At 39.2% G+C, this 25,689-nt stretch overlaps 1 protein-coding gene across 15 annotated transcripts in view; it reads left to right on the top strand.

The window, feature by feature from the left end:
- The window catches only part of LOC117388844 (otolith matrix protein OMM-64-like), a 61,205-nt gene extending 36,064 nt beyond the window's left edge, over nt 1–25,141 (top strand). For 3 of the 15 annotated variants that reach the window (XM_055230534.1, XM_055230533.1, XM_055230529.1), the window contains 6 exons: nt 22,276–22,473; nt 22,765–22,929; nt 23,325–23,384; nt 23,460–23,795; nt 24,090–24,254; nt 24,645–25,141. In XM_055230534.1, coding sequence (XP_055086509.1) covers nt 22,276–22,473; nt 22,765–22,929; nt 23,325–23,384; nt 23,460–23,795; nt 24,090–24,254; nt 24,645–24,865 — 1,145 coding nt within the window. In that variant the 3' untranslated portion in view covers nt 24,866–25,141. Of the gene's footprint in view, nt 1–34; nt 2,844–8,167; nt 8,222–8,289; nt 8,431–8,584; nt 8,645–8,726; nt 8,925–9,001; nt 9,170–10,127; nt 10,215–10,608; nt 11,190–22,275; nt 22,474–22,764; nt 22,930–23,324; nt 23,385–23,459; nt 23,796–24,089; nt 24,255–24,644 lie in introns of those variants that run through there. The other 12 variants (XM_055230539.1, XM_055230535.1, XM_055230531.1 and 9 more) reach the window with 9 other exon arrangements.
- The last annotated feature ends 548 nt before the right edge of the window (nt 25,142–25,689 follow it).

The raw sequence follows: 25,689 nt of genomic DNA, 5'->3' as shown, positions 1-25,689 counted from the left end.
AATAAGAAGCCTGATCAGTCTCTGCACCCACCAGCTTCACCTGGAGCCTCTGATGTTGATAAAGAAAACAAGAACAGTGATGGTGAGGGCGCACAGAAGGAGAGAAAGGAGACGAAAGAAGAGACAAAAAATCTGACTCTTAAGTAAAGTAATGGAGCAGAAGGTCACCGTGGTAGATGATGAAAACAGTAAAGCCTGACTGGGCTGATGCTGAGCACTGTGGAGGTCAAATGTGGAACAAGAGAAACATCATGCTGCTTCCTGCTTCTGAAGAGTGAGGACGCTGTCCTTGTTTCCTCCTGCTGCTTGCTTCTTGTCAAGAAACCTCTGTTCTCGACGCGCTGGTTTACCAAAAAAGACTCAAAACAGGTATTAGACTTATTTCTTACTCTGATCAGAGGGAAGGAGCACAGAAGAAGAACCCACACATGCTTAAATGAGGTCTTCTCTGCCTTTTCCACCATCTCCTCCTCAAACCAGCCTTTTTATTAACAGCTTGACATTCTTCAGCAATTTCCTTGTTTGTCAGCAGAACAACATCTCAGTCCCCTCCCCACATTCACACGACCTTTCTGTTATTTTAGGTTATGGTTGTGAACCATTCAACTCAGTTCAGTTTCTTTATGACTTAATTACTTTACGACTTATTTAAACAGACTTGTAGTTTTCCATCACACCCAGTTAGTCTATATAAGTATACAATTGATTAATGATAAAACTGAACATAATTTCATTCACACTTCTTCACTAGCTTCCAGTGCTAGAAATCTGTCTAGTTAAGATTTTCTTTGAAGTAAATAAAAACTTTTAAACCATTTGTACATTTTAACAACTTATCTGATGAGCCAGCGACATGTCCAGAGGAAGAGACCAAGGGAAGTTTTTTTCTGTGAACACTGTCAGAACTATCAACAAGAAATGAATGAGCTACAAGCTTTAGAATTTGAAAAAGGACTTCACCAGAAGCTACCCGTGACCTCCTCCTGGTAAGTATCTCGATCTCTCCCAGAGACCGAGTCAGCAGCACCTCCACCTCCCCCAGCAAAGGACTCATCACCAGCGTCAGTAGAGATTTCAGATCCAGCAGCATCCTCATCACCTCCCCTGCCCACAGACCTGTCCTCGATTGCCTTTGCTACATCTACTCCATCTAAGGACCAATCATCTAGAAAGGCTCAACAGATCAGGAATTAAGATGGCTACCCTCACACCTTTACAATGGAACTCAAACAACCACCAACATTACTCGACTTACTCATATTCAAGCCTCCCCATCAATGTCAAAGTTTTATTGGTGATTTTACTGAGATGCTTTCAGTCGTATGTACAGACTTTGATGGTTTAGTCATTATATGTGATTTTAAATTACATGTGAATAATGTGTTTGACAGAAAGGCTTAAGAGCTCAGTGCTTGTCCTTTGGTCTGACTCAGCATGTCAGCGAGTCCACCCACATCAGAGAGCACACCTTGCTTATTACAAAAGGAGTAAATATTTCAAATGTCACTGTGGTCGATGTTGCTCTGTCTGATCATTTCTGTGTCTTCTTTGACCTGTCTGTTATTCCCTAACCAGGGGCTGGTCGTGCAGTTGTTCAGACATGACGCATAAATGATAAAACAGGTGCACTGTGCACTTTGAAAATGCCTCATGTTCTAATGTTGATGATTTGTTGAACTCTGTGACTTTGAGTGTTTTAAATGTTCTGGACACCATTGCCCCGATGAAGGTTAAAATTGTTGAAGATAAGCAAAAAGCGTCATAGAGGAATGATGAGGAGAAATGAGAGAATGGTGCAAGTCAAAGCTTCAGGTTCATTATGAGATTTACAGAGAAAAGATGCACATGTACAACCACAGTTTATGTAGAAAAAGGGAGAGTTGTTTTTTTTCTTTTTTTACACTAATGGAAATTGCAATAATAACTCTCGTGCCCTCTTAACAAAACCTCCAGCTCTGCTGCCATTACAACTGATTTCCACATCTAAGTGCTACAGATTTGCAGTATTTTTAATGACAAGCTTCAGAACATTAAACATAGACCTAGACACTTAGAGCTGACTCACTTTGCACCTGTAACAAAACTGTTCAAGAGATCATCACCAGTCTGAGTTCATCTACTTGCTGCCTCAATGTGTTACCCACTAAATTTCTAGTCTGTGCTCAACAGTTTGCTCTCACCACTTGATTTCATAGTTAACATGTCACTTCAATCTGGAACATTCTCAAGAGCTTTGAAAACTGTGGTTGTCAAGCCTCTCCTAAAGAAGAGCAGTCTCAACAATTACTGACCAATCTCAAATCTGCCATTTTTAGTCCTTTTAGTCCTTGTTTACCAACAGCTTATTAACTTTCTCCAAATTAATAACTCATTAGATTTTTCCAGTCAGGTTTTAGACCCCACCACAGCACTGAGACTGCTCTTATGAAGGTGACAAATGACATGATGAGATTGTCTTAAAGGGACTAGAGGACTGTGTGAGCGTCTCTGGTACTGCCCACAATTTGTTCAAGTCCTACCTAGAAGACAGGAAGTATTTTGTTGAAGATGGAAAGCACCAAAGTTACTTCTCCCACATGCTAGTGCCATATGAACCATCTCTCAGGGACTGGCCTCCCGTTGGTGCCCAGATTCAGGACTAAACATGGGCAATCAGCTTTTTAGTTTTATGCAGTCTTTCTGAAGATTAATCCAGGCTCCAAATGGTTCTTTTTAGCTGTGCATATGACTGAAAGGTTTTTATTCTGCAGTTTTCTTTTTTAATGTTAGTTTTATTAGGATTATTATTATTATTATTTTTTATTTTTTTTGTATTATAATTTTAATGCCTTTCTTATTCTGTAAAGCCCTTTTAAATATTTTGTGTACGAATTGTGCTATAATAAACTTGCCTTGCCTTACCTGTCCTTGGTTGTTAATTTACTGTGATTATCTCGGTGCTTTGATAATAGCACGATGGCACTACAAGATAAAGTAAAATGCAAGTAGATCTTAGCTGACCTCAGCGCTCTGAGTGGAGTATAGGGCTGCAGTAACTCCCTCAAATAAAGAGGACCCATAGAGTTCAGACATGACGAATAGAGAGCAGACATTTGAACACAATCAATACCATTTTGAATTGCACTTGATATGACAGGAGCCAGTGCAGGTAGTACAGCACAGGTGTGATGTTCCACCTACATGCACCAAACTTTACAATCTTTTGCAATGTCCCAAATTAGTGGCTCTAGGGAAAATTTCATCTAAACATCTGTAGTGAAGTATAGAATGTGAATATTATGTTATTAAATGCAAGCAGATGCAGTCTTTTACAGCAATTATTTTCAACCTAGACTTTGTAATAGTAAACACAGCATGAAAAGTGAATTGGGTGATGAGATCGCATCATTTTCAATAAGAACCAAGTCATCTCTGCGGTGATGTGTTGGGACGTGAGCAAAGGACTGCTCACGGAGGAGTGCGGCTTACACATGGGAGTGTCCCATCATGGTAGTGTCACCCTCATGAAGTCCTACACACATATACACAGGATATCCCAGGCTCCTGCAGAGAGCCAGAGATGAGCACAAATCACAACCATGTAGTTGATTGAAATAACATGTAAAAAAGAGTATTCATTGTGTTGGAGCATTATTCTACAACAATGGTGATGCTCAATTGTGTTATTTAAGTAAAAGTACAGATACTGTCTCTCAAATTTAGTGAAGTAAAAATATCCACTTAAGTACAAATTTTAGGTATGTCTTCCATCACTGTTCTACAACACACTCAAGAAACAGACGAATAATATTTAAAAAAAAATGTTTTGACACCAATCCATGTATTGTGTATTGTATTGTGTGTGTGTGTGTGTGTGTGTGTGTATGAGCAGGTGTGCTGTAGGAAGACACTCAATGTACTAATCGATATTTGGTATTTCTATTCAATTAAATATTAAATAAGGGGTCATTATTATTATTATTATTATTATTATTATTTAATAGTAAAACAAATAATGAAATACACAGTGCGTTTTTTCTATTATTTGTGATGACATTAACAAAGGAAAATGTAAAATATCCATGAGATAAATCAGAATATATAAATACAAGGAAAACCGACAACAAAAAACTTTTTTTATTTAATGAATTATTTAATGAAACCGGATGTGGTGATAAATGGCCTCAAAACTGATCAACACCACCAGTGCCAGGTGTGTAAGGTTCATGTTGTTTATTTATAGTTATAATTATGAAACTATATCACAAAACTTTAATAATAAATAATAATATTAATATAAAACTGCATCCATTCAACACTATTATTTCAATTACCATCAGTTGGAGGAGTGGAGGAGGAGTGGAGGAGTTCAAGTATCTCAGGGTCTTGTTCACGAGTGAGGGAAGGATGGAGCGTGAGATTGACAGGCGGATCGGTGCAGCATCTGCAGTGATGCGGTCGCTGTATCGGTCCGTTGTGGTGAAGGAGCTGAGCCCAAGGGGGAAGCTCTTGATTTACCGGTCAATCTACCTATCCTCACCTATGGACATGAGCTCTGGGTCTTAATCGAAAGGACAGGATACAAGCGGAAACAAGTGGCCGAAATGGGTTTCCTCCGCAGAGTGGCTAGGGATGGTCCTCACCCTATCCCTAAGGATAGGGTGAGGACCATCCCTCACCCTATCCTTAGGGATAGGGTGAGGAGCTCAGTCACACGGGAGGAGCTCGGAGTAGAGTCGCTGCTCCTACACGTCGAGAGGAGCCAGCTGAGGTGGCTCAGGCATCTGTTCAGGATGACTCCTGGATGCCTCCCTAGGGAGGTGTTCTGGGCATGTTCCACCGAGAGGAGGCCCCGGGGAAGACCCAGGACACGCTGGAGGGACTATGTCTCTAGGCTGGCCTGGGAATGCCTTGGGGTCCCATCAGAGGAGCTGGAGGACGTGTCTGGTGTGAGGGAAGTCTGGGAGTCCCTGCTTAGACTTCTGCCCCCGCGACCCGGCCCCGGATAAGAGGAAGAAAATGGATGGATGGATGGACCATCAGTTGGTAATACCCCAAGACAAGTGAAAGCTGCGCGTTAGGCTCTCCACACATCCCAGGTTGGTAACATGGACCCAGGGGCTTCTCTCCACTTGCTTGGGTAATGTGTCTGCAAATGTCACCGGAGAAGAGTAGTGGTGTTTGGGGACCAATGGCATCGCTCTACGCACAGCCGGCGCAGCTCCAGTGCATTGGCCGCTGCGCACATCCCTGTAGGTGCTGTAAGATCAAGCTGACACACCGCCCCAAAGTCACCAAGAGCATCCACCTGGATCCCGGCAAAAGGCATTCAGATCCTGGCGTGTTTGGACTCTCACATACGGTCCTAGATTTCGGGCATACAGTGCGGCTTAAAACAGAACAACCGTGTATCCAACCGTAACTGTGCCAGTGGTCTGTTTGGAGAGGGATGAAGCACATTGCGCCCGGGCCCTTTTGGAGAGAGCGTGCGTCTGAACACACACAAGGATCTGGATGCCTTTTACCGAGTGTAAAGAGGACGTGTGCCTCCAATAATATTAACACCGGAGTCTAGATAGATGCTCTTAGCGGCTTTGGGGTGATGTGTACAACAAACATATGTCCTGTGGTTGTGCGCAGCGGGCAGTTCATTGAGCTATTCATTAAGCTGTTTATTGCTGTACTATATCTAAATAAACCCCGCCCTGTGTTTCCTGCTGATCCAAATTTCAAAGCACGACAGGTGCTCCTCCTGCTGCAGGTGTCTAGAGTCATGTCTCTTCTTCCTGGAAATTTACGCACGGATCATAGAATCACTTGAAACTGGAAAAGTCTTTTGGATCGTATTTTTACTTTATCTTTCTGTCTGTGTTAACATTATTTTGAAGTAATTGCATTTTTTAACCCATTGGATCGATCAGAGCTGGTGATTTTGTCACCGTCCTCTCGGGTCAGAGACGAGTGAAAGTGAAAGTTGAATTAAATGTGGGACAGTTTGGTGTTTATCCTCTCCAGACCGTGCGCCATGACTACGCTGTGTTTCTACTTGTGGTTCATCATTAAGTTAAGTTTGGGTGAGTTTCTGATCTTCCCTGAAATAAACATAGACTCTACTCTCATGAGAAAACGCTGTGGGCAAACTTGATTTCTGGGAGACTCTGCTCCGGAAGAGTCTTAAAACTTGTCCCTTGATACGTAGGTTTATTTTATTGTAAGTATATGCTTTATTATTTTACGGCCAATTACCGTTTCCTTATTCAGTAGAATATATAAGACGTCCAACTGGCAAAACATCTAAAGTAAAAAGCCTCATAATTTAAGTTCTATTTAGACTAAAATGATAGTTGTAACTTAAGGCCTATGAGGCAGAGAAAAGAATTTAACATAATATTTCTAGATAAAACAAATAAGACAATTGGTATTTGAAGAGTTCATTTACAAAAACAGATATCTCTGTTAAAATTGACAAAAAGTACATTTGTTTTTTTTACCATCTTCCATAGTTTTTATCAATGAATATAATTTCTAGTGGATTTAATCAAAGAGGGAGGGAATAATATTTTGATATCAGTAAAATACGTTTGACTTTAGATAAGATACTATAAACACTTCTAGTGCCTCCAGTGACATTTTGAAATGGCATTTATGTGTTTTTGCAAATTAATTCTTTGTTTCTTTTTTGTGATGTTGATTCATTTGTCCTGAAGGTTTACAGATACTAAAAGTGAAACTGAACTTAGACGAAGTTAAGTTGTGAATCATAATCTTTGCATATTCGTGGCAAAAAAAAAAAAAAAAAATCCTATCCCAATACAAAAGTACCTTTTACAAAAGACAAACTTGTAACTTGTAAGGATTATGTAAAAACTATAATAATAAAGTAATAATAAAGTAATTATGTTGTTGTGCAGTTACAGGTCAGTCTCCATATTACGTCCTTAAGGGCAGAGCAGCCGTCCTGACTCCAGCTCTGCCCAAACCCCCTGATGACATTCTGTGGAAGCACAATGGAGACGAAGTGATCATGTTTGATGGTGCAGAGGAGCAAGTGTTTGATCCATATAACAGCAGAGTAACTCTGGCCCGGGACACAGCCCAACTCACCATCACAGATGTCAGATATGAAGACAGTGGAGAGTATGAGATATATGCTATCATCAATGAGAGGCTGTACCGCTCACAACATATGCTCAAGGTCCTAGGTCAGTAAAATGCAATGGGAAAGATATAGATAGATGCAAATTATTCAAATAGCCATTATCACCAAACAAATGTAAAAGTTAAGAAAAAATATACACACATACATGATTATTGTTAATTTACTGATGTTACTTTGTTCAGACGAGGTTTCCAAGCCTGTGATCAGATGTGAGATGAAGGATGAGAACAGTAACAGTAACATTACTTCTGCGACACTGCACTGCTCTTCGTCGTCTAATACTCCAGAAGCTCTGACGTTTATATGGAACCTGGAAGGTAAAAGTGAGCAGGGCCAAACTTTACCCATCGCCCTGGGCAATGAGCACGACGACATCATGTACAGCTGCACCGCAAATAACCACCTGCATGAAGAGACCAGCAGCTTCATGGCCAAAGACTGTTACACAGGTTGGCTCTCTCATTGAAACATGTGGATTTGATTGCCTGATATACTATGGATGGATTAAAATGTAAAAAAGTTTGATTTTACCATATATATATATATATATATATATATATATATATATATATATATATATATAAAATTTTTTAGATTTTTTTTCTTTATTTAGCCTTGTTTGTCCATTTCTACTTCAATCTCAGTTTTAAATCTTAAACATGTGATTTTGTTTCAGCAAAGTATGTGTCAAAAAGTGCATTGAATATATTCTATGTTTTTATAAAGTGCAGTTGTAGTATTCATTTACTGTATAATGGTCAGTTGCTTTCATCAGCTTCTCTGATACTGTTTAACTTAATACATTTTGAAATGTATTATTTTACTTTATTTTGCAGAAAGAACTTCTGAGCCTCTGAATATAGTTGTCCCCATTGTCATTGTTTCCCTAATTCTGTTGGCCCTTTGCATTCTTTTCATCATTCGGCATCAAATGAAGAGAGGTACTTATTTTTATTAACCAATGACCAAATCATTTTAATAAACATATCAAGTCATAGTCAAATCGTAATTGTTCTTAATTTTGTTTAGCGTGTTCAAAAATGGAGAAGAATGACGACTTAGAAAAACAGCCAAATGGAGCAGGTTGGTTCTGATGACTTGAAATTTTCTGATTTACCAAACATTTCCTTACACATAATTGTGTTTTTCAGATTCTTCTCTAATGACAAAGCGAAATGAATCTGACAAAAAAGGTGAACGTGATCCGTTAATAGAAATTGACATCCACCAGAAGGAAACTATGTTATCATCACAAAGACTTCCTCAAGAAAATGTGATAGAGGAACCACAAGGTAAAGCGGCAAAGATGTTGTATACATTGTAAAATAATTTAATCATTTTGACCAGTACTGTAGGTGTTACATATGAAAGACATCCTGGATGAACAAGAAGACAATAGTAAAAGTTTAAAAAGATTCAATATATGCATGAATTTATACTCCCTAGGAAAGGTCGAGGATATACGTAAAAAATTTGAAAATCTTGAAAATGCAGATACTTTCCCAGGTCAGTCATTTTGCCACTGCCAACTTCCACTATCAGTGTTGAGTCTGTAATAACATGAGCTGGATAATCCTGATGTTCACAGGTAAAAGAAATGACACTGGTGGAAAAGCCACATCTGCATCTGCATCTCTGAACAGCAGTGTGCAAAAGCCACAACCAGACCCAGGACACATGGCTTCAGGAGGAGACATGGACGTACAACATGAAGAACTTAAGAATGTTCCTACAACAGAGGAAGCTGGAGATACACACTCTGATGAGTCTGCTTCACAAACACAAGGTTAGAGACTTAATGACATGCACATACAGTCTTATCAATGAAGAAATAACACACATTGTTTGTAAATTTGTCAACAGAACCACAGTCTCCAAACAGTGAGACTCAAGATAACCACGATATTAAACCTACACCATCAGAGCAGAGGAGCAGTGAGCAGACAGAACCAGAGGAACAGTCAGACGAGCATCACAAAGACCAGGATGATGAGAAGAAAGAGGAAGAGGCTGGTTCTTCAGAACAAACAGGTTTGTGTCCTGAGTTTTTTACATCCAGTTTTATTTCCAGTGATGCTTCAACACACATGTAACCTCTGAAATATTATAAGAAGAAAACCTGAGTGAGTTAATGGTTTTATTGTATTTTAGTGCACATTTATTTAAGAAATATTATTTTACCACCTACAAATAAAAGGCAGACTGATTTAAATGTAACAAACCCAGACTGTACAGTGAACAATGATCCACTGAAAGACCCCAGAGATGTGCCTGTTTCAAACCCTAACCCTAACCACAGCTCCTGATCATCCAGGTCTGAGCATTAGTGACAAAAGAAAAACTGAAATCTGTAAACTGAGAAAAAGTTTGACAGATTTTCTCTTTAATTTCAAATTCTTCACTAAATGATCACACCTGCTCACACAACCTTTATATGTATTTGAGTGCATGTCATGTATGTCATTCATTAAAACAATATAAAGGACATGCATAAAAACATTAAAATTCTAATCAAAATGAATCAAAGAGGCAAAACCAGATAATACAGATTAAATAGTTTGTTTTAACCCCAACAAACAAAAACTTCTGAACAGCCAGGTTTGATCGTTTGCTTTGTGGTTTTATCACTGTCATGTGTTATGCTGTTTTATGTGATGTATGCCAGAGCTTTAAATAGTCAAAAGTAAACTATATCGTGGCAATTTAAATGAAATTTAAATGGAATTACTACATAAAATCTTAATTTCTCAAAATTCTTGGAGAGTTGTCAGGAGTTGGACCTGGGAGCACAGATCAGACCAATCCTGATGCAGACGCAAAAACAGACTCTGAGAATGATCCACAGAATGTTTCTTTAATAGTTGTAAAGTCACTGTAGTTTATACTTAATAATATTATGACATATTTATTACCTTTCTGTTGAGTCCATGTCACGTATGTCACTACGCCTGAGATTATCAAAATGTTAAATGTCTGTGTTTTGTTTCAGTTTCACAGTCACAGTCTTCACAAACTGGGTCAGCTGAATCTGAGGACAAAAATGGTGAAAAGAATCCAGAGGGAAACCCAGACCAAGGTAGTGGGACCTCACATAATAAAAAAAAATAAATAATTTTTTACCTCTTACCTTTTTAACCGAATAAACTGCCATTCTTTATGCTGTTTCTTTTTTCTCCTTTCTGTAATATGCTTGAAACGACTTTTATTGTATTACTGATTCCATAGTGGAGACAATTACTAAGCCAACCTACTATAAACTTGTGATTGTATAGTATTAGTATAACTCTTGGACACAATAATTAAACTAAGCGACAACATTTATGAAACCTGGAAACTTTTGACTGTAATGAGTCATTTACACACTTCATATTAATAAATCAATTATGTTATATAGGAGAAATTGATTATTTGATGAAGTCTCACTAGTTTCTTAGAGAGCCAGAGATTTATTATTTCTCTACTGTTTTCAGGGTCAAATCAGCAGCCTGATCAGTCTCTGCACCCAGCAACATCATCTGGAGCCTCTGATGTTGATAAAGAGGCTCCAGCTCCACCTCCACCTCCTCAAAAGAACAAGTCAGCAGCACCTCCACCTCCCCCAGCAAAGGACTCATCACCAGCATCAGCAGAGATTTCAGATCCAGCAGCACCCCCGTCACCTCCCCTGCCCACAGACCTGTCCTTGATCCCCTTTGCTACATCTACTCCATCTAAGGACCAATCATCTACAAAAGCTCAACAGATCAGGAATTAAGATGGCTCCCCTCACACCTAAAACAGCACGATCAAGAGTCCCAGCATCGACTATGCTGAACTCTTCCCCGTACAAAACTGTTTCAGTGCCAAAGGCCCTCCCAGCTACATCCCCTCGTCTTTCACCCCAATTGCCCCCATTCTTCCTCCTTGCAGTTGCAGGTCTAGTGGAATCATCATTTGAGGACATTTCCTTTAAAATGGACAGTTGTTTGATGGAGACACATAAATGATAACACTGGTCCACTGTTCATGGAAATGATACAATTTGAAAATGCCTCATGTTCTTATGTTGATGATTTTGTAACCTTTCACTTATTTGACTTATGTTATTTTATGTATTAACATTCATTTGGGTCATTAGTGTTGTGTATATTACTTTGTACTTATTTTATTAACAATTAATATTATTATATTATGTTTGGATACATTACACTTACTTTTGTGCATAATAACGTTTGTTCCTTTTAATGTTGCGGTGCAGTGCATTTGGTCAGCACACTGATTAAAAAATAAAAAAAATTGCGCTCTGTGTGCGTTCACCTAAGTTACTGAATAAAAAGGCGATCTGTACACTGTCCTGCCGTGTTGGTCTATTTAAGCAAGGAAGACAGCAGGAAAATACATCGTATTAAATCTAACTGTAGCCCGCCAAACCTACAGCCTCAAGAGACTGATGAGAACAATATCCCCTGCCTCGCCAGAAAAAAAGTCGTCATCAAAAAAAAAGGTCACACACTTATTTGGTTGTTCCGCCTTTAGCTTTGATTATGACACACATTCACTGTGGCATTGTTTTGATTTCTCTTCTGCAATGTCACAAGATTTATTTCCATCGAGTATTGCATTAATTTTTCACCTCTTGCATTGATGATGGTAGAGTCTGACCGCTGCACAAAGCCTTCTCCAGCACATCCCAAAGATTCTCAATGGGGTTAAGGTCTGGACTCTGTGGTGGACAATCCATGTGTGAAAATGATGTCTCATGCTCCTGAACCACTCTTTCACAATTTAAACCTGATGAATCCTGGCATTGTCATATTGGAATATGTCCGTGCCATCAGGGAAGAAAAAATCCATTGATGGAATAACCTGGTCATTCAGTATATTCAGGTGTCAGTTGACCTCAGTCTTTGAGCACATACTGTTGCTGAACCTAGCCCTGACTCGTACCTTTAGGCTCGTACCTATTGCTTAGTTAAATCCAGGTGGCTACTTTTTTTTGGACAGCCAGTGTATTTGGGTTACAGACTGGTGGCAGCGGCATTATTCTTGCTAATTTTTGTCTATACTACCTAGCCAAGGCAGTCAGTTAACTTCGACGGTGGATAATTTGTCCTGGCAATACGAGATCGAAGTCTACAGATACTTTTGTGCAGACCCAGAGTTTCCACTTGTTCGTTTTAGCTGGACAGTATTATCAGTATATGGCAACAACTGCAGCCAGACGACGGCATTGAGGACAACAACGCACATGCTAGTGGCTGCACAGCAACCGGACTCTTCAAAGACTGTAGTTCATTATTCAGTAGATATGTCACCATGTTTCCATGGCAATGGCTCTATGGAAAACCAGACTGGAACTTGCAGTTAAAGTCTGCGCAGATGGCCAGCAGCTAGATACAGCTACAATACTTTCCACGAGCCTTAGTGGAGATGCTCTAGCATCCAGACTGTCTTTGCCACCAGCAGAGCAACAGAACTATGACCAATGTGCAGCTAAGCGCAATGATGTTTTAGGCAGGAAAGAATCTTTGCTTCATCTTCAAACTTTTGTTTATGCAATACAGCGCCTGCCTAAAGAACCATTAGAAGTTTATGCTGCTGAAATCACAAGGTTATTGCAGGATGTTTTTCCAAACTACAGAGAGCTAGCCTTTGTCATGGAACACTTCAGAAATTTGACCCCATTTTTAAATCAAAATGTCACGAGCATAGTGCAGCCACATTGGACAATAAACTGGCAGTTGTGCATAAATGGGAACGTGCACAAGAGGCTTTAAGGTTACTTCCACCAATTAACACACCATATGCAACAATGCCTGCATCCAGAGATGAGCATGAAAAGAAAAGAAAAGAACTTCATCGCTCTGATGAAGTGCTTGATGCCATTAAGCAACATTCCAGATGTTTGCTCTCTGGAGTTACAAGGACATGATGTGAGCCATGCCAATCAAAGTCCTGTTCCCCACAGTGATTTTTCCAAATGTGGACATGACCATTCTGACTCCAGAGGTGACTGCAGCTGAGAGAGGTATCGACACACCCCATCTGTGTCTCCTGTCTGAGGTGCCTGCACCTCTACACCCACATATCACCAGTTCAGCAGATCCTACAGCGACTACAGCCTCTCCAGGTGCTCACCGGACCATCGTGATCATCAGTGGTCTGCACTGACCTTCTTCACTTCCTCCTCCTCACCGTGACCAGTCCACTCCAGCTACAAGCAGACTCCAGACCCAGACAGATGATGTCCTTCTCAATACTATGGTGGCAGGTTCTTCCCTTACCATGATTATGATCGTGACAATATGATGGAGACCATCATGTGACCTTTAGTGAAGATCACTACAGTCATGGAAATGAGGGGCAGTAAACACTGAGGGCCAAGTGTCTGCTTCTAGTGATGAGGTCCACATCAGAGTAATACAACAACCCAAACATAAGACATTAACCTGCCATGTACTGGCCATTATTGAAAATGTTTCTACTAAAGTATACATAGATGCTGGTTCAGACAGTTCACTGATTAGTGAAGCGTTTAGAATGTCCGTTCCCTCTCTGAGAACAAAAACTTTACAGCAATTTCAAGTTGTCCCTAGAGCTGCAACTGGACAACTTTAGCACTCTCTCAATGAACATGAGTGAAATGTTCACACACACTGTCCAAGCAGTCAGGAATGTTACACAAGCTGTCATGTTAGGCTGGGACTTTCTCTTTGCACATTTTGCTGTTTTAGATTTGAAAGAAGGCATCCTCAAAGTGGGTAATTGTGCCAGGGTTCCACTTTTGTCCACTGGAGAAACAGCCCCTTGAGTAGCAGTGCCATTACTGTGACATCACTCCTTCTGCCTGCAATGTCACAAACGGCTGTTTTAGCTCAATTTCAACCAACTATTGGTGTGCCTGACTTGGATGCCAACTATATATAAGTGTTATTGAACTAGGACCACCCAGCTCCCAGGGGTTACTTACCACACATACCGTTGTTGCGGTCCAGGCAGGGATGACTTATGTTCCAACTACCTCTAACTTACAGATGCCCAGTGATAGTAAACTAGGTGATTTTTATCCTTTAGGCTAAGACAATGACAATGACCATGACTACTACATAGTTGAGACAAATGTAGATGCAGTTACTACCCAGATTGAGTCCACTAAGCAGTTACTGCCATATATTAACCTAGATGTTTCCGCTCTGACTGCGAACCAGAAACAAAAGTTTCAATTTTCAATTTAGATGATGTAGTCTTTAGCCATACTTTCAGTGACCACCTTAGGTGAAGTTTTTGACCAGTTCAGAACGGTTGGCAGTAACGGTAAACTAAAAGCAAGGAAATGTCAAGTGGCTCAGACAGAAGTGACGCACCGATTAAAAAAAAGGTGAACTCTCACAGGGCGCGAGAGAGATTAAGTTACTGAATAAAGGACGAGCTGTACATTGTCCTGCTGTGTTTGCCTGTTTAAGCAAGGAAGACAGCAGGAAAATATATCAAGAAGGTTAAAATGGTTAAAGCAGAAAGCGCCACAGAGGACTGATTACTTGGCCAGGGCACAGAAAAGGGAGTGCCAGAGGGCTGAGCGGTAATGATGCAAGTCAAAGCTTGCGTCATTATGAGATTTACAAAAAAAAAAGATGCACATGTACAACCACAGTTTATGTAGAACAAGTGAGACGTATAGTTCTGACATTATTTGAAATTGCAATGAGAACTTTTATGTCCTTTTAGCAACAGTAAATGGATTAACAGAGATCCAACAGATCAGTGTGTGGATGCAAAACAACTTTCTCCAGCTAAACTCAGACAGGACAGAAGTCATAGTCTTTGGCCCACAGAAACAAAGAGAATGAGTTCGTAGTCACCTCCAGTATCTCTAAAACCTTCAAATAAGGCTAGAAATCTAGGGGTAATAATGGACCCAGACTTGAACTTTAACAGCCACATCAAATCAATAACATCTCCAGCTTTTTATCATCTAAACAACATTGCGAAAATCAAAAGTATAAAGTCAAAACCAGACTTGGAGAGACTTATTAATGCTTATGTCTCCAGTAGGTTAGACTACTGTAACGACCTGCTCACTGCCCTCTCCAAACGAGCACTAAGACAGCTGCAGTACATCCAGAACACTGCTGTTCTGGTCCTGACTAGACCCAGGAAGTAGAGCACATGCTTCCTGTTCTCAAGTCTCTGCACTGGCTCCTGTGGCTCAGATAATAGACTTTAAAGCAGCTCTGCTTGTGAACAAGTCTCTCCATGGCCGAGCACCAAAGTACATCTCCTACATGTTAGTGTCATATGAACCATCTCACACTCTGAGGACTTCAAGGCCTCAAAACTGATGAACTGACAAGATTTTTTTTCAATTACCATCAGTTGGTAATACCCCAACACAAGTGAAAGCTGCACGTTAGGCTCTCCACACATCTAAGGTTGGTAACATGGACCCAGGGGCTTCTCTCTATCAGCTCACTTGCTTGTGTAATGTGTCTGCAAATGTCACTGAAGAAGAGTAGTGGTGTTTGGGGGCCAATGGCACCACTCTATGCACAGCCGGCACAGCTCCAGTGCATTGGCCACTGCGCACATCCCTGTAGATGCTGTAAGATCAACTTGACACACCGCCCCAAAGTCACCAAGAGCATCCACCTGGATCCCGGTAAAAGACATTCAGATCCTGGCGTGTGTTTGGACTCACACGAATGGCGCAATTCAAAGCTCCAGGTTCATCATGAGATTTACAGAGAAAAGATGCACATGTACAACCACAGTTTATGTAGAACAAGACAAAGGTATTTTTCTGACATTATTGGAAGTTGCAGTAACAACTCTTGTGTCCTGTTTGCAACAGAAAACAAATTAACAAACCCCCCAGCTCCACTGCCGTTAGAACTAATTTCCACATCTAAGTGCAATGAGTTTGCAGTTTTCTTTAATGACAAGGTTCAGGGCATTAAAAATGCCATAAATTCCACAATGCAAATAACAACCCTGCACCCACCTAGACACTCAGAGCTAACTCACTTTGCACCTGTAACTGACAAAACTGTCCAAGAGATTGTCACCAGTCTGAGTTCATCTACATGCTGCCTCGATGTGTTACCCACTAAATTTCTAAAGTCTGTGCTCAACAGTTTGCTATCACCACTCACTCACATGGTTAATATGTCACTTCAATCTGGAACATTCCCAAGCGCTTTGAAAACTGCGGTTATCAAGCCTCTCCTAAAGAAGAGCAGTCTTGATGTCACAATACTGAACAATTATCGACCGATCTCAAATCTGCTGTTTTTAGGCAAAGTCCTCGAAAAAGTTGTTTACCAACAGCTTATTAACTTCCTCGAAATGAACAACTCCTTTAATGTCTTCCAATCAGGTTTTAGACCCCACCACAGCACTGAGACTGCTCTTATCAAGGTGACAAATGACATCTGCCTGAACACTGATGCAGGCAAAGTCTCAGTCTTGATCCTGTTAGATCTGAGTGCTGTCTTTGACACTGTGGATCATGGGATTCTCTTACAGAGACTAGGGGACTGGGTGGGTATCTCTGGTATGGCACTAAACTGGTTCAAGTCCTATTTAGAAAACAGGGAGTACTTTGTTGAAATTGGAAAATGTATATCAGATAAAATGTCCCTGACCTGTGGGGTACCCCAGGGTTCAATCCTGGGACCCCTGTTGTTCAATCTCTACATGCTGCCGTTAGGCCAGTTAATACGCAGCAATAATGTGTCTTACCACAACTATGCAGATGACACTCAGGTCTATATCTCACTAGCAGCAGGTGACTATGGACCAGTGGATTCACTCTGCCACTGCATCCAACAGATCAGTGTGTGGATGCAAAACAACTTTCTTCTGCTAAACTCAGACAAGACTGAAGTCATCATCTTTGGCCCACAGGAACATAGAGAAAGTGTCAGCAGTCACCTCCAGTCTCTCTCTCTAAAATCTTCAAATCAGGCTAGAAATCTAGGGGCAACAATGGACTCAGACTCAAATCAATAACATCTGCAGCTTTTTACCACCTAAAAAACATTGCAAAAATCAAAGGTATACTGTCAAAGCCATATTTAGAGAGACTTATCCAAGCATTTGTCTCCAGTAGGTTAGACTACTGTAACGGCCTGCTCACTGGCCTTTCCAAACGAGCCTTAACACAGCTGCAGTACATCCAGAACGCTGCTGCTCGGATCCTGACTAGAACCAGCAAGTATGAGCACATGCGTCCTCCTCTGTTCAGGTCTCTGCACTGGCTTCCTGTAGCTCAAAGCATAGACTTTAAAGCAGCTCTGCTTGTGTTTAAGTCTCTCCATGGCCTAGGTCCAAAGCACATCTCCGACATGTTAGTGCCATATGAACCATCTCGCAATTTGAGGACTTCAGGGACCGGCCTACTGCTGGTGCCCAGAGTCAGGACTAAACATGGGGAATCAGCATTTAAGTTTTATGCAGCTAAACCCTGGAACAATCTTCCTAAAGATGTGAGACAGACCTCTACTTTGACAATGTTTAAATCCAGGCTCAAAACGGTTCTGTTTAGCTGTGCATATGACTGAAAGGTTTTTATTCTGCACTCTTCTCTTTTAATGTTAATTTTATGATGATTATTTGTGATTATTTATGATTTGATTTGTGTGATTTTAATGTTTTTCTTATTCTGTAAAGCACTTTGAATTACCTTGTGTACGAATTGTGCTATACAAATAAACTTGCCTTGCCGCAGATTCGATCCTAGATTTCGAGCATACAGTGCGGCTTAAAACAGAAAAACCGTGTATCCAACTGTGCCGGTGGTCTGTTTGGAGAGGTATGAAGCACATTGCGCCCGGGTTCTTGGTAAATGGTAAATGATCACATTTTTCTATAGCGCTTTTCCACCTTCAGGGCACTCAAAGCGCTTTACAACAAGGAACCACTCACCCATTCACACATTCACACACCAGTGTACGCAGACACTGAGGGCAAGGTGGGTTAAGTGTCTTGCCCAAGGACACAACGACAGCATTCATCTGTGTGAGTTAGAATCGCACCGCCAACCTATGGATCAGTGGATCTGACCGCTCAACCAATGTTCTACCGAGTTTAGAGACGACGTGTGCCTCCAAGAATGTTAACACCAGGGTCTAGAATCTAGACCCTGGTGTTAACATTCTTGGAGGCATCTAGACTCTAGATGGATGCTCTTAGCAGCTTTGGGCTGATGTGTCCACGCGCTCTTACAAACATATGTCCTGTGGTTGTGCGCAGCGGGCATTTCATTGAGCTATTCATTAAGCTGTTTATTGCTGTTTTATATCTAAATAAACCCCGCCCTGTGTTTCCTGCTGATCCAAAGTTCAAAGCACGACAGGTGCTCCTCCTGCTGCAGGTGTCCAGAGTCATGTCTCTTCTTCCCTGAAATTGACGCACGGATGATAGGATCGCTTGAAACTGGAAAAGTCTTGGATCGTGATTTTGCTTTATCTTTCTCATCTGTGTTAATTTTTATTTAGAAGTTAAATTAATTAATTAAATTAATTTGCATTTTTAAAAAACATTGGATCGATCAGAGGTTTTGTCACCGTCCTCTCGGGTCAGAGACGAGTGAAAGTGAAAGTTGAATTAAATGTGGGACAGTTTGGTGTTTATCCTCTCCAGACCGTGCGCCATGACTACGCTGTGTTTCTACTTGTGGTTCATCATTAAGTTAAGTTTGGGTGAGTTGGGAGTCTGATCTTCCCTGAGAATAAACATGGCAGAAGTAGACGTGAGAATAATACTCCCATGAGAAAACGTTGTGGGCAAACTTGTTTTCTGGGAGACTCTACTCGGGAAGAGTCTTAAAACTTGTCCCCTGATACGTAGATTTATTTTATGTTAAATATATGCTTTAGTACGCACAATTGCCATTTCTTTATTCAGTAGAATATATAAGACATTTAACTAGCAAAACATTTAAAGTAAAAAGCCTCATAATTTAGGTTTTATTGAGACTAAAATGATAGTTGTAACTTAAGGCCTATGAGGCAGAGAGAAGAGTTTAACATAAGATTTCTAGATAAAACAAATAAGACAATTAGTATTTGAAGAGCTCAGTTGCAAAAACAGATATCTCTGTTAAAATTGACAAAAAGTACATTTGTTTTTGTTACCATCTTCCATAGTTTTTAGCAATGAATATAATTTCTAGTGGATTTAATCAAAGAGGGAGGGAATAATATTTTGATATCAGTAAAATACATTTGGCTTTAGATAAGATACTACAAACAGTCAACTGCAAGACTCCAGTGACGTTTTGAAATTGCACTTTTGTGTTTTTGCAAATGAACTCTTTGTTTCTTTTTTGTGATGTAACAGTTATAAGTTATTCATGTGTCCTGGAGGTTTACAGATACTAAAGGTGAAACAGAATTTAGATGAGTTGTAAGTTGTGAATCATAATCTGATCATATTCATGACAAAAATCCCTGTCCCAATACAGAAGTGTCTTATACAAAATGAACTATCTTGTAATGAATATGTAATAATAATGTAATCATGCTGTTGTGCAGTTACAGGTCAGTCTACGTCCTACGTCCTTAAGGGCAGAGCGGCCGTCCTGACTCCAGCTCTGCCCAAACCCCCTGATGACATTCTGTGGAAGCACAATGGAAACAAAGTGATCACATTTGATGGCGCAGAGGAGCAAGTGTTTGATCCATATAACGGCAGAGTAACTCTGGCCCGGGACACAGCCCAACTCACCATCGCAGATGTCAGATATGAAGACAGTGGAGAACATGAGCTGGACGCTATCATCAGTGAGAGGCTGTACCGCTCACCACATATGCTCAAGGTCCTAGGTCAGTAAAATGCAATGGGATGCAAATTATTCAAATAGCCGTTATTACCAAACAAATGTAAAAGTTAAGAAAAAATATACACACATACATGATTATTGTTAATTTACTTTGTTCAGACGAGGTTTCCAAGCCTGTGATCAGATGTGAGATGAAGGATGAGAACAGTAACAGTAACATTACTTCTGCGACACTGCACTGCTCTTCACCGTCTAATACTCCAGAAGCTCTGACGTTTATATGGAACCTGGAAGGTAAAAGTGAGCAGGGCCAAACTTTACCCATCGCCCTGGGCAACGAGCACGACGACATCATGTACAGCTGCACCGCAAATAACCACCTGCATGAAGAGACCAGCAGCTTCATGGCCAAAGACTGTTACACAGGTTGGCTCTCTCATAGAAACATGTGGATTTGATTGCCTGATAGACTATGGATGGACTAATAGGGATTTCTTTATTTAGCCTTGTTTGTCCATTTCTAGTTTAATCTTGGTTTTAAATCTTAAACATGTGATTTTGTTTAAGCAAAGTATGTGTCAAAAAGTGCATTGAATATATTCTATGTTTTTATATAGTGCAGTTGTAGTATTCATTTACTGTATAATGGTCAGTTGTTTTCATCAGCTTCTCTGATTCTGTTTAACTTAACACATTTAGAACTGTATTATTTTACTTTATTTTGCAGAAAGAACTTCTGAGCATGTGAACATAGTTGTACCTATTGTCATTGGCATTACTTTCCTAATTCTGTTGACATTTTGCGTTGTTTCCATCATATTTTGGCATCGAATAAAAAGAGGTACTTCTTATTTTTGTTAACCAATGACCAAATCATTTTAATCAACATGTTAAGTCAAGTTAAGTCATTATTGTTTTGCCTTAATTTTGTTTAGCGTGTTCAAAAATAGGGAAGAATGACGACTTGGAAAAACAGCCAAATGGAGCAGGTTGGTTCTGATGACTTAAAATGTTCTGATTTACCAAACATTTCCTTACACATAATTGTGTTTTTCAGATTTTCCTCTAGTGCCAAAGCGAAATGAATCTGACAAAAAAGGTGAACGTGATCCGTTAATAGCAAGTAAAGGAAGGCAGGAAACTATGTTATCATCACAAAGACTTCCTCAAGAGGAACCACAAGGTAAAGAGGCAAATATGTTGCATAAATTGTAAAGTAATTACATTTTTTTTTATAAAATTTTATATCATTACTTTTCGTGTTACATCATTATGAAAGACATCCTGAATAAACTCAAGATGACAGTAGTTAAAGTTTTAAAAATATTCAATACATGCATATATTTATATAAGGTCAAGAATACACGTGAAAAAAATTGAAAATTGTGAAAATGTAGATTCACTTCCAGGTCAGTAATTTTGCCAACTTCCACTATCAGTGTTGAGTCTGTAATAACATGAGCTGGATAATCCTGATGTTCACAGGTAAAAGAAATGACACTGGTGGAAAAGCCACATCTGCATCTGCATCTCTGAACAGCAGTGTGCAAAAGCCACAACCAGACCCAGGACACATGGCTTCAGGAGGAGACATGGACGTACAACATGAAGAACTTAAGAATGTTCCTACAACAGAGGAAGCTGGAGATACACACTCTGATGAGTCTGATGAAGAGGAATTTCACAGTGCTTCACAAACACCAGGTTAGAGAATTAAGGACATGCACATACAGTCTTATCTTACAATGAAGAAGTAACAGACATTGTTTGTAAATTTCTCAACAGAACCACAGTCTCCAAAAAGTGAGACTCAAGATAACCACGATATTAAACCTACACCATCAGAGCAGAGGAGCATTGAGCAGACAGAACCAGAGAAACAGCCAGACGAGCATCACAAAGACCAGGATGAGGAGAAGAAAAAGGAAGAGGCTGGTTCTTCAGAACAAACAGGTTTGTGTCCTGAGTTCTTTTTAACCTCTGAAATATTATAAGAAGAAAACCAGAGTGAGTTAATTATTTTATTGTATTTTAGTGCACATTTATTTAAGTAATATTATTTTACCACCTACAAATAAAAGGCAAACTGATTTAAATGTAACAAACCCAGACTGTACAGTGAACAATGATCCACTGAAAGACCCCAGAGATGTGTCTGTTTCAAACCAAACCCTAACCTTATTCACAGCTCCAGATCATCCAGGTCTGAGCATTAACTTACTTTATTTTTGTGATGTGATGTGTGTTACAAACCTACTAATTATGTGTTATCTAAGTCAGTTTTTAGACTGTCAGGTAAACAAAACATAAATATCAGCTATTTAAAAGACGTTTAAAATGAATCATTCATTAAACTTGTAATTTCTTTAAATTCTAGTTGCAGAGTCGTCTCAGTCCTCTCCTCAGAGCAGTGGATCTGCTGTTGGTCCAGTTCAACCAAGGAGCAAAGAACAGAATGATCCCAATGCAGATAATGCAGACTTAAACACAGACCAAGTGCAAAATGATCATCTGAACAAAGATCCTTCAAACCATGAAGGACAGTTAAAGGATTCACAGATGTCTCCTGTATCAGGTATGACATGAGACGTTTCTGTCTGTTTTATAATAGTTTTAAATACAGACAATATACTAATATATTCAAATTTTGCATATCTCCAAAACAACTGTGATGTTATACATTTTTCAGTTTACTATTCAGTGCATTTTTTTCAATATGTCCCACATCTAAATACAATCACTAAATGATCACACCTGCTTACACAACCTGTTTATGTATTTGAGTGCATGTCTGAGCTCATTCAATAAAACAATATAAAGGGCTCTGATAATGATGAAGCTGTGGTTCTGTTCATTTTGTTTGCAGAAACCAGTGAAGATGCAGATCCAGGCAAGGACCAAACTCCACCCTCTGACTCCAGTGATGAAAGGGACAAAGGTCATGACGAGTCCAACACAGAGAAACAGACACAAGACTCACCCAGCAAGTCACCTGAAAATAATGTAGAGAAAACGGCCACTGAAGAAACAGGTATTTAAGGAAAAACCTAATGCACTATGCACAAAACTGAATAACTGAATATTGTTTTCATTCTCCTTCCTTGATTCTTTTCTGATCGTTTTAATTTTTTCTTTCCTGTTTTTCATTTTGCATGTTTTAAAAAGGAGCAGAATAATGACTTTTGTGATTTACTCAACATTTTATTATCTGTGAGATTACTTTTTGTTCCCGAGTTGTTTTCTATACAATACAATACTATTGCCTAGAAACTTGTCACAATAAAGAACACTGAGGAAAATAATTTTTCCCAATGGCACAAAGTAAATGTATAAAATCAATGCAACAGACATTATGAATGAGCTCAAGGAGACAACAGTAACTCACAAATGAAAAAAAAAGATTCAGTGTAAACAATTTGTTTTTAGGAAACGTCAAGGTTCTATGTCATAAAACTGAAAATCTTGAAAATCCACAGACGCTCCAAGGTCAGTTATTTTGTCACTGCCAACTTCCACTGTCAACACAGAATACTGTAATAACATGATTTGGAAAATTAATAGATAATCCTGAGGACAAGGCATTGTCTGTACATTTGTCAACAGAATCACCGTCTTCAAGCAGCGAGCCTCAAGATGACCACAAGAAAAACTCTACACCATCAGAGCAGAGGAGCAGTGAACAGCCAGAATCAGAGAAACAGCCAAACGAGCATCACAAAGACCAGGATGAGGAGAAGAAAGAGGAAGAGGCTGGTGAACCAAGGAGCAAAGAACAGAACGATCCCAATGTAGATAATGTAGACTTAAACACAGACCAGGTGCAAAATGATCATCTGAACGAAGATCCTTCGAACCATGAAGGACAGTTAAAGGATTCACAGATGTCTCCTGTATCAGGTATGACATGAAATGTTTCTATCTGTTTTATAATAGTTTTAATGACACACAATGTACAAATATATTATTGTTTTGCATATCTCCAAAACATCAACTGTGGTGTTATACATTTTTCAGTTTACTATTCAGTGCATTTTTTTCAATATGTCCCACATCTAAATACAATCACTAAATGATCACACCTGCTTACACAACCTGTTTATGTATTTGAGTGCATGTCTGAGCTCATTCAATAAAACAATATAAAGGGCTCTGATAATGATGAAGCTGTGGTTCTGTTCATTTTGTTTGCAGAAACCAGTGAAGCTCCAGAACCAGGCGAGGACCAAACTCCACCCTCTGAGTCCAGTGATGAAAGGGACAAAGGTCATGACGAGGCCAACACAGAGAAACAGACACAAGACTCACCCAGCAAGTCACCTGAAAATAATGTAGAGAAAACGACCACTGAAGAAACAGGTATTTAAGCAAAAACCTAATGCACTGTCAAAATAAACATGCAATAATTATGATGTCTTTAAAATTGTGTTTTAAAAAAATGCTACATTCCCTTCTGTATTATCTTTGAAATGACTTTTATTGTATTATTGTATTACTGATTCTAAAACAATTATTAAGGCTAGCTACTATAAAACTTGTGATTGTTCATATAACACTTGAATGAATAATTAAACGGACAATCTTATGAAGCCTGTAATCTTTTGACTGTAATTAGCCATTTAAAAAGCATTTCCTGACACACCTCATATTAAAATATCAATTCTGTTTTATCAGAGACATTAATTATTTGATGACGTCTCACTAGTTTCTTAGATACCCAAAGGTGTATTATTTCTCTACTGTTTTCAGGGTCAAATAAGCAGCCTGATGAGTCTCTACACCCACCAACTTCACCTGGAACCTCTGATGTTGATAAAGAAAACAAGAACAGTGGTGGTGAGGGCCCAAAAGATGACGAAAAGGAGATGAAAAAAGAGACTGAGAAAAAATCTGACTCTAAGCAAAGTAATGGAGCAGCAGAAGAAGAGGAGATGGTGGATATGGTAGATGATGAAAACAGTAAAGCCTGATATTGAACTACTATTAGATCTTAGTACTTAATTTGATCCCCAGTTTTGCCAATACAAATATTTCAGTTCAGTGTTTCCAAATTGTTGGTTAAGGCCCATAGGAGCTCACTGAACAAAGTAACATGATGATATATGAAGTTCATGTTCTAATTTACACTTGTCTTGTAAGAACAAAACAGAAAAATGTGGTATTATAAAATGACACTATACATTTCTAAACATCTAACTTAAATAGCAGCATGCTCAATGTAATATTACCAATGCTTTTTAAACAGGTTTTGCCAACATAAATGTAGTTTTTAAATAAAGCTTATATAAAGATTTATATATCTTCTATGAACTACATTTGCTGCATTTTAATATTTTTTTATGAACCAACTCTCTGTATGTATCTTTGTTTATATGTATGTTTAACAAAGTATTTAATTAATCAGTGTGAGTACTAATAATATCAAATTTAATGCGTTTTTCACAAATGACTGATGGATGTGTAACATAAACATATATCAAAAGAAGTCAATACTAACTGCCAAAACAAGACCTGCTTTAAAATCCTCCCCTTTAACATTGCATTTAACAAAGTCTTTCATCTTTTTACAGTTTGATTCAAGTGAAATCATTTTAACCTCTGGTCTTGTTTATAACTGTCATCCTTTGTGGATTGGTGCTTATGTTTTATCATTTTTATGTCCCTTTTGAGATTTTTACATTTTGTGAATTGTGACTATTTTACATAATTTCCAGTAAAAGCTGTATCGTTGAGTTTATGATTCATGAGCACAATTTCTTATTAGCATTTGTTGTTTTCTTTTTGGCACTCGAGG

The sequence above is a fragment of the Periophthalmus magnuspinnatus genome, chromosome 21 (assembly GCF_009829125.3).
Source record: "Periophthalmus magnuspinnatus isolate fPerMag1 chromosome 21, fPerMag1.2.pri, whole genome shotgun sequence".
NCBI lineage: Eukaryota > Metazoa > Chordata > Actinopteri > Gobiiformes > Gobiidae > Periophthalmus > Periophthalmus magnuspinnatus.
The sequence above is the reverse complement of the archived record's forward strand: the minus strand, read 5'-3'. Positions and strand labels throughout refer to the sequence as shown.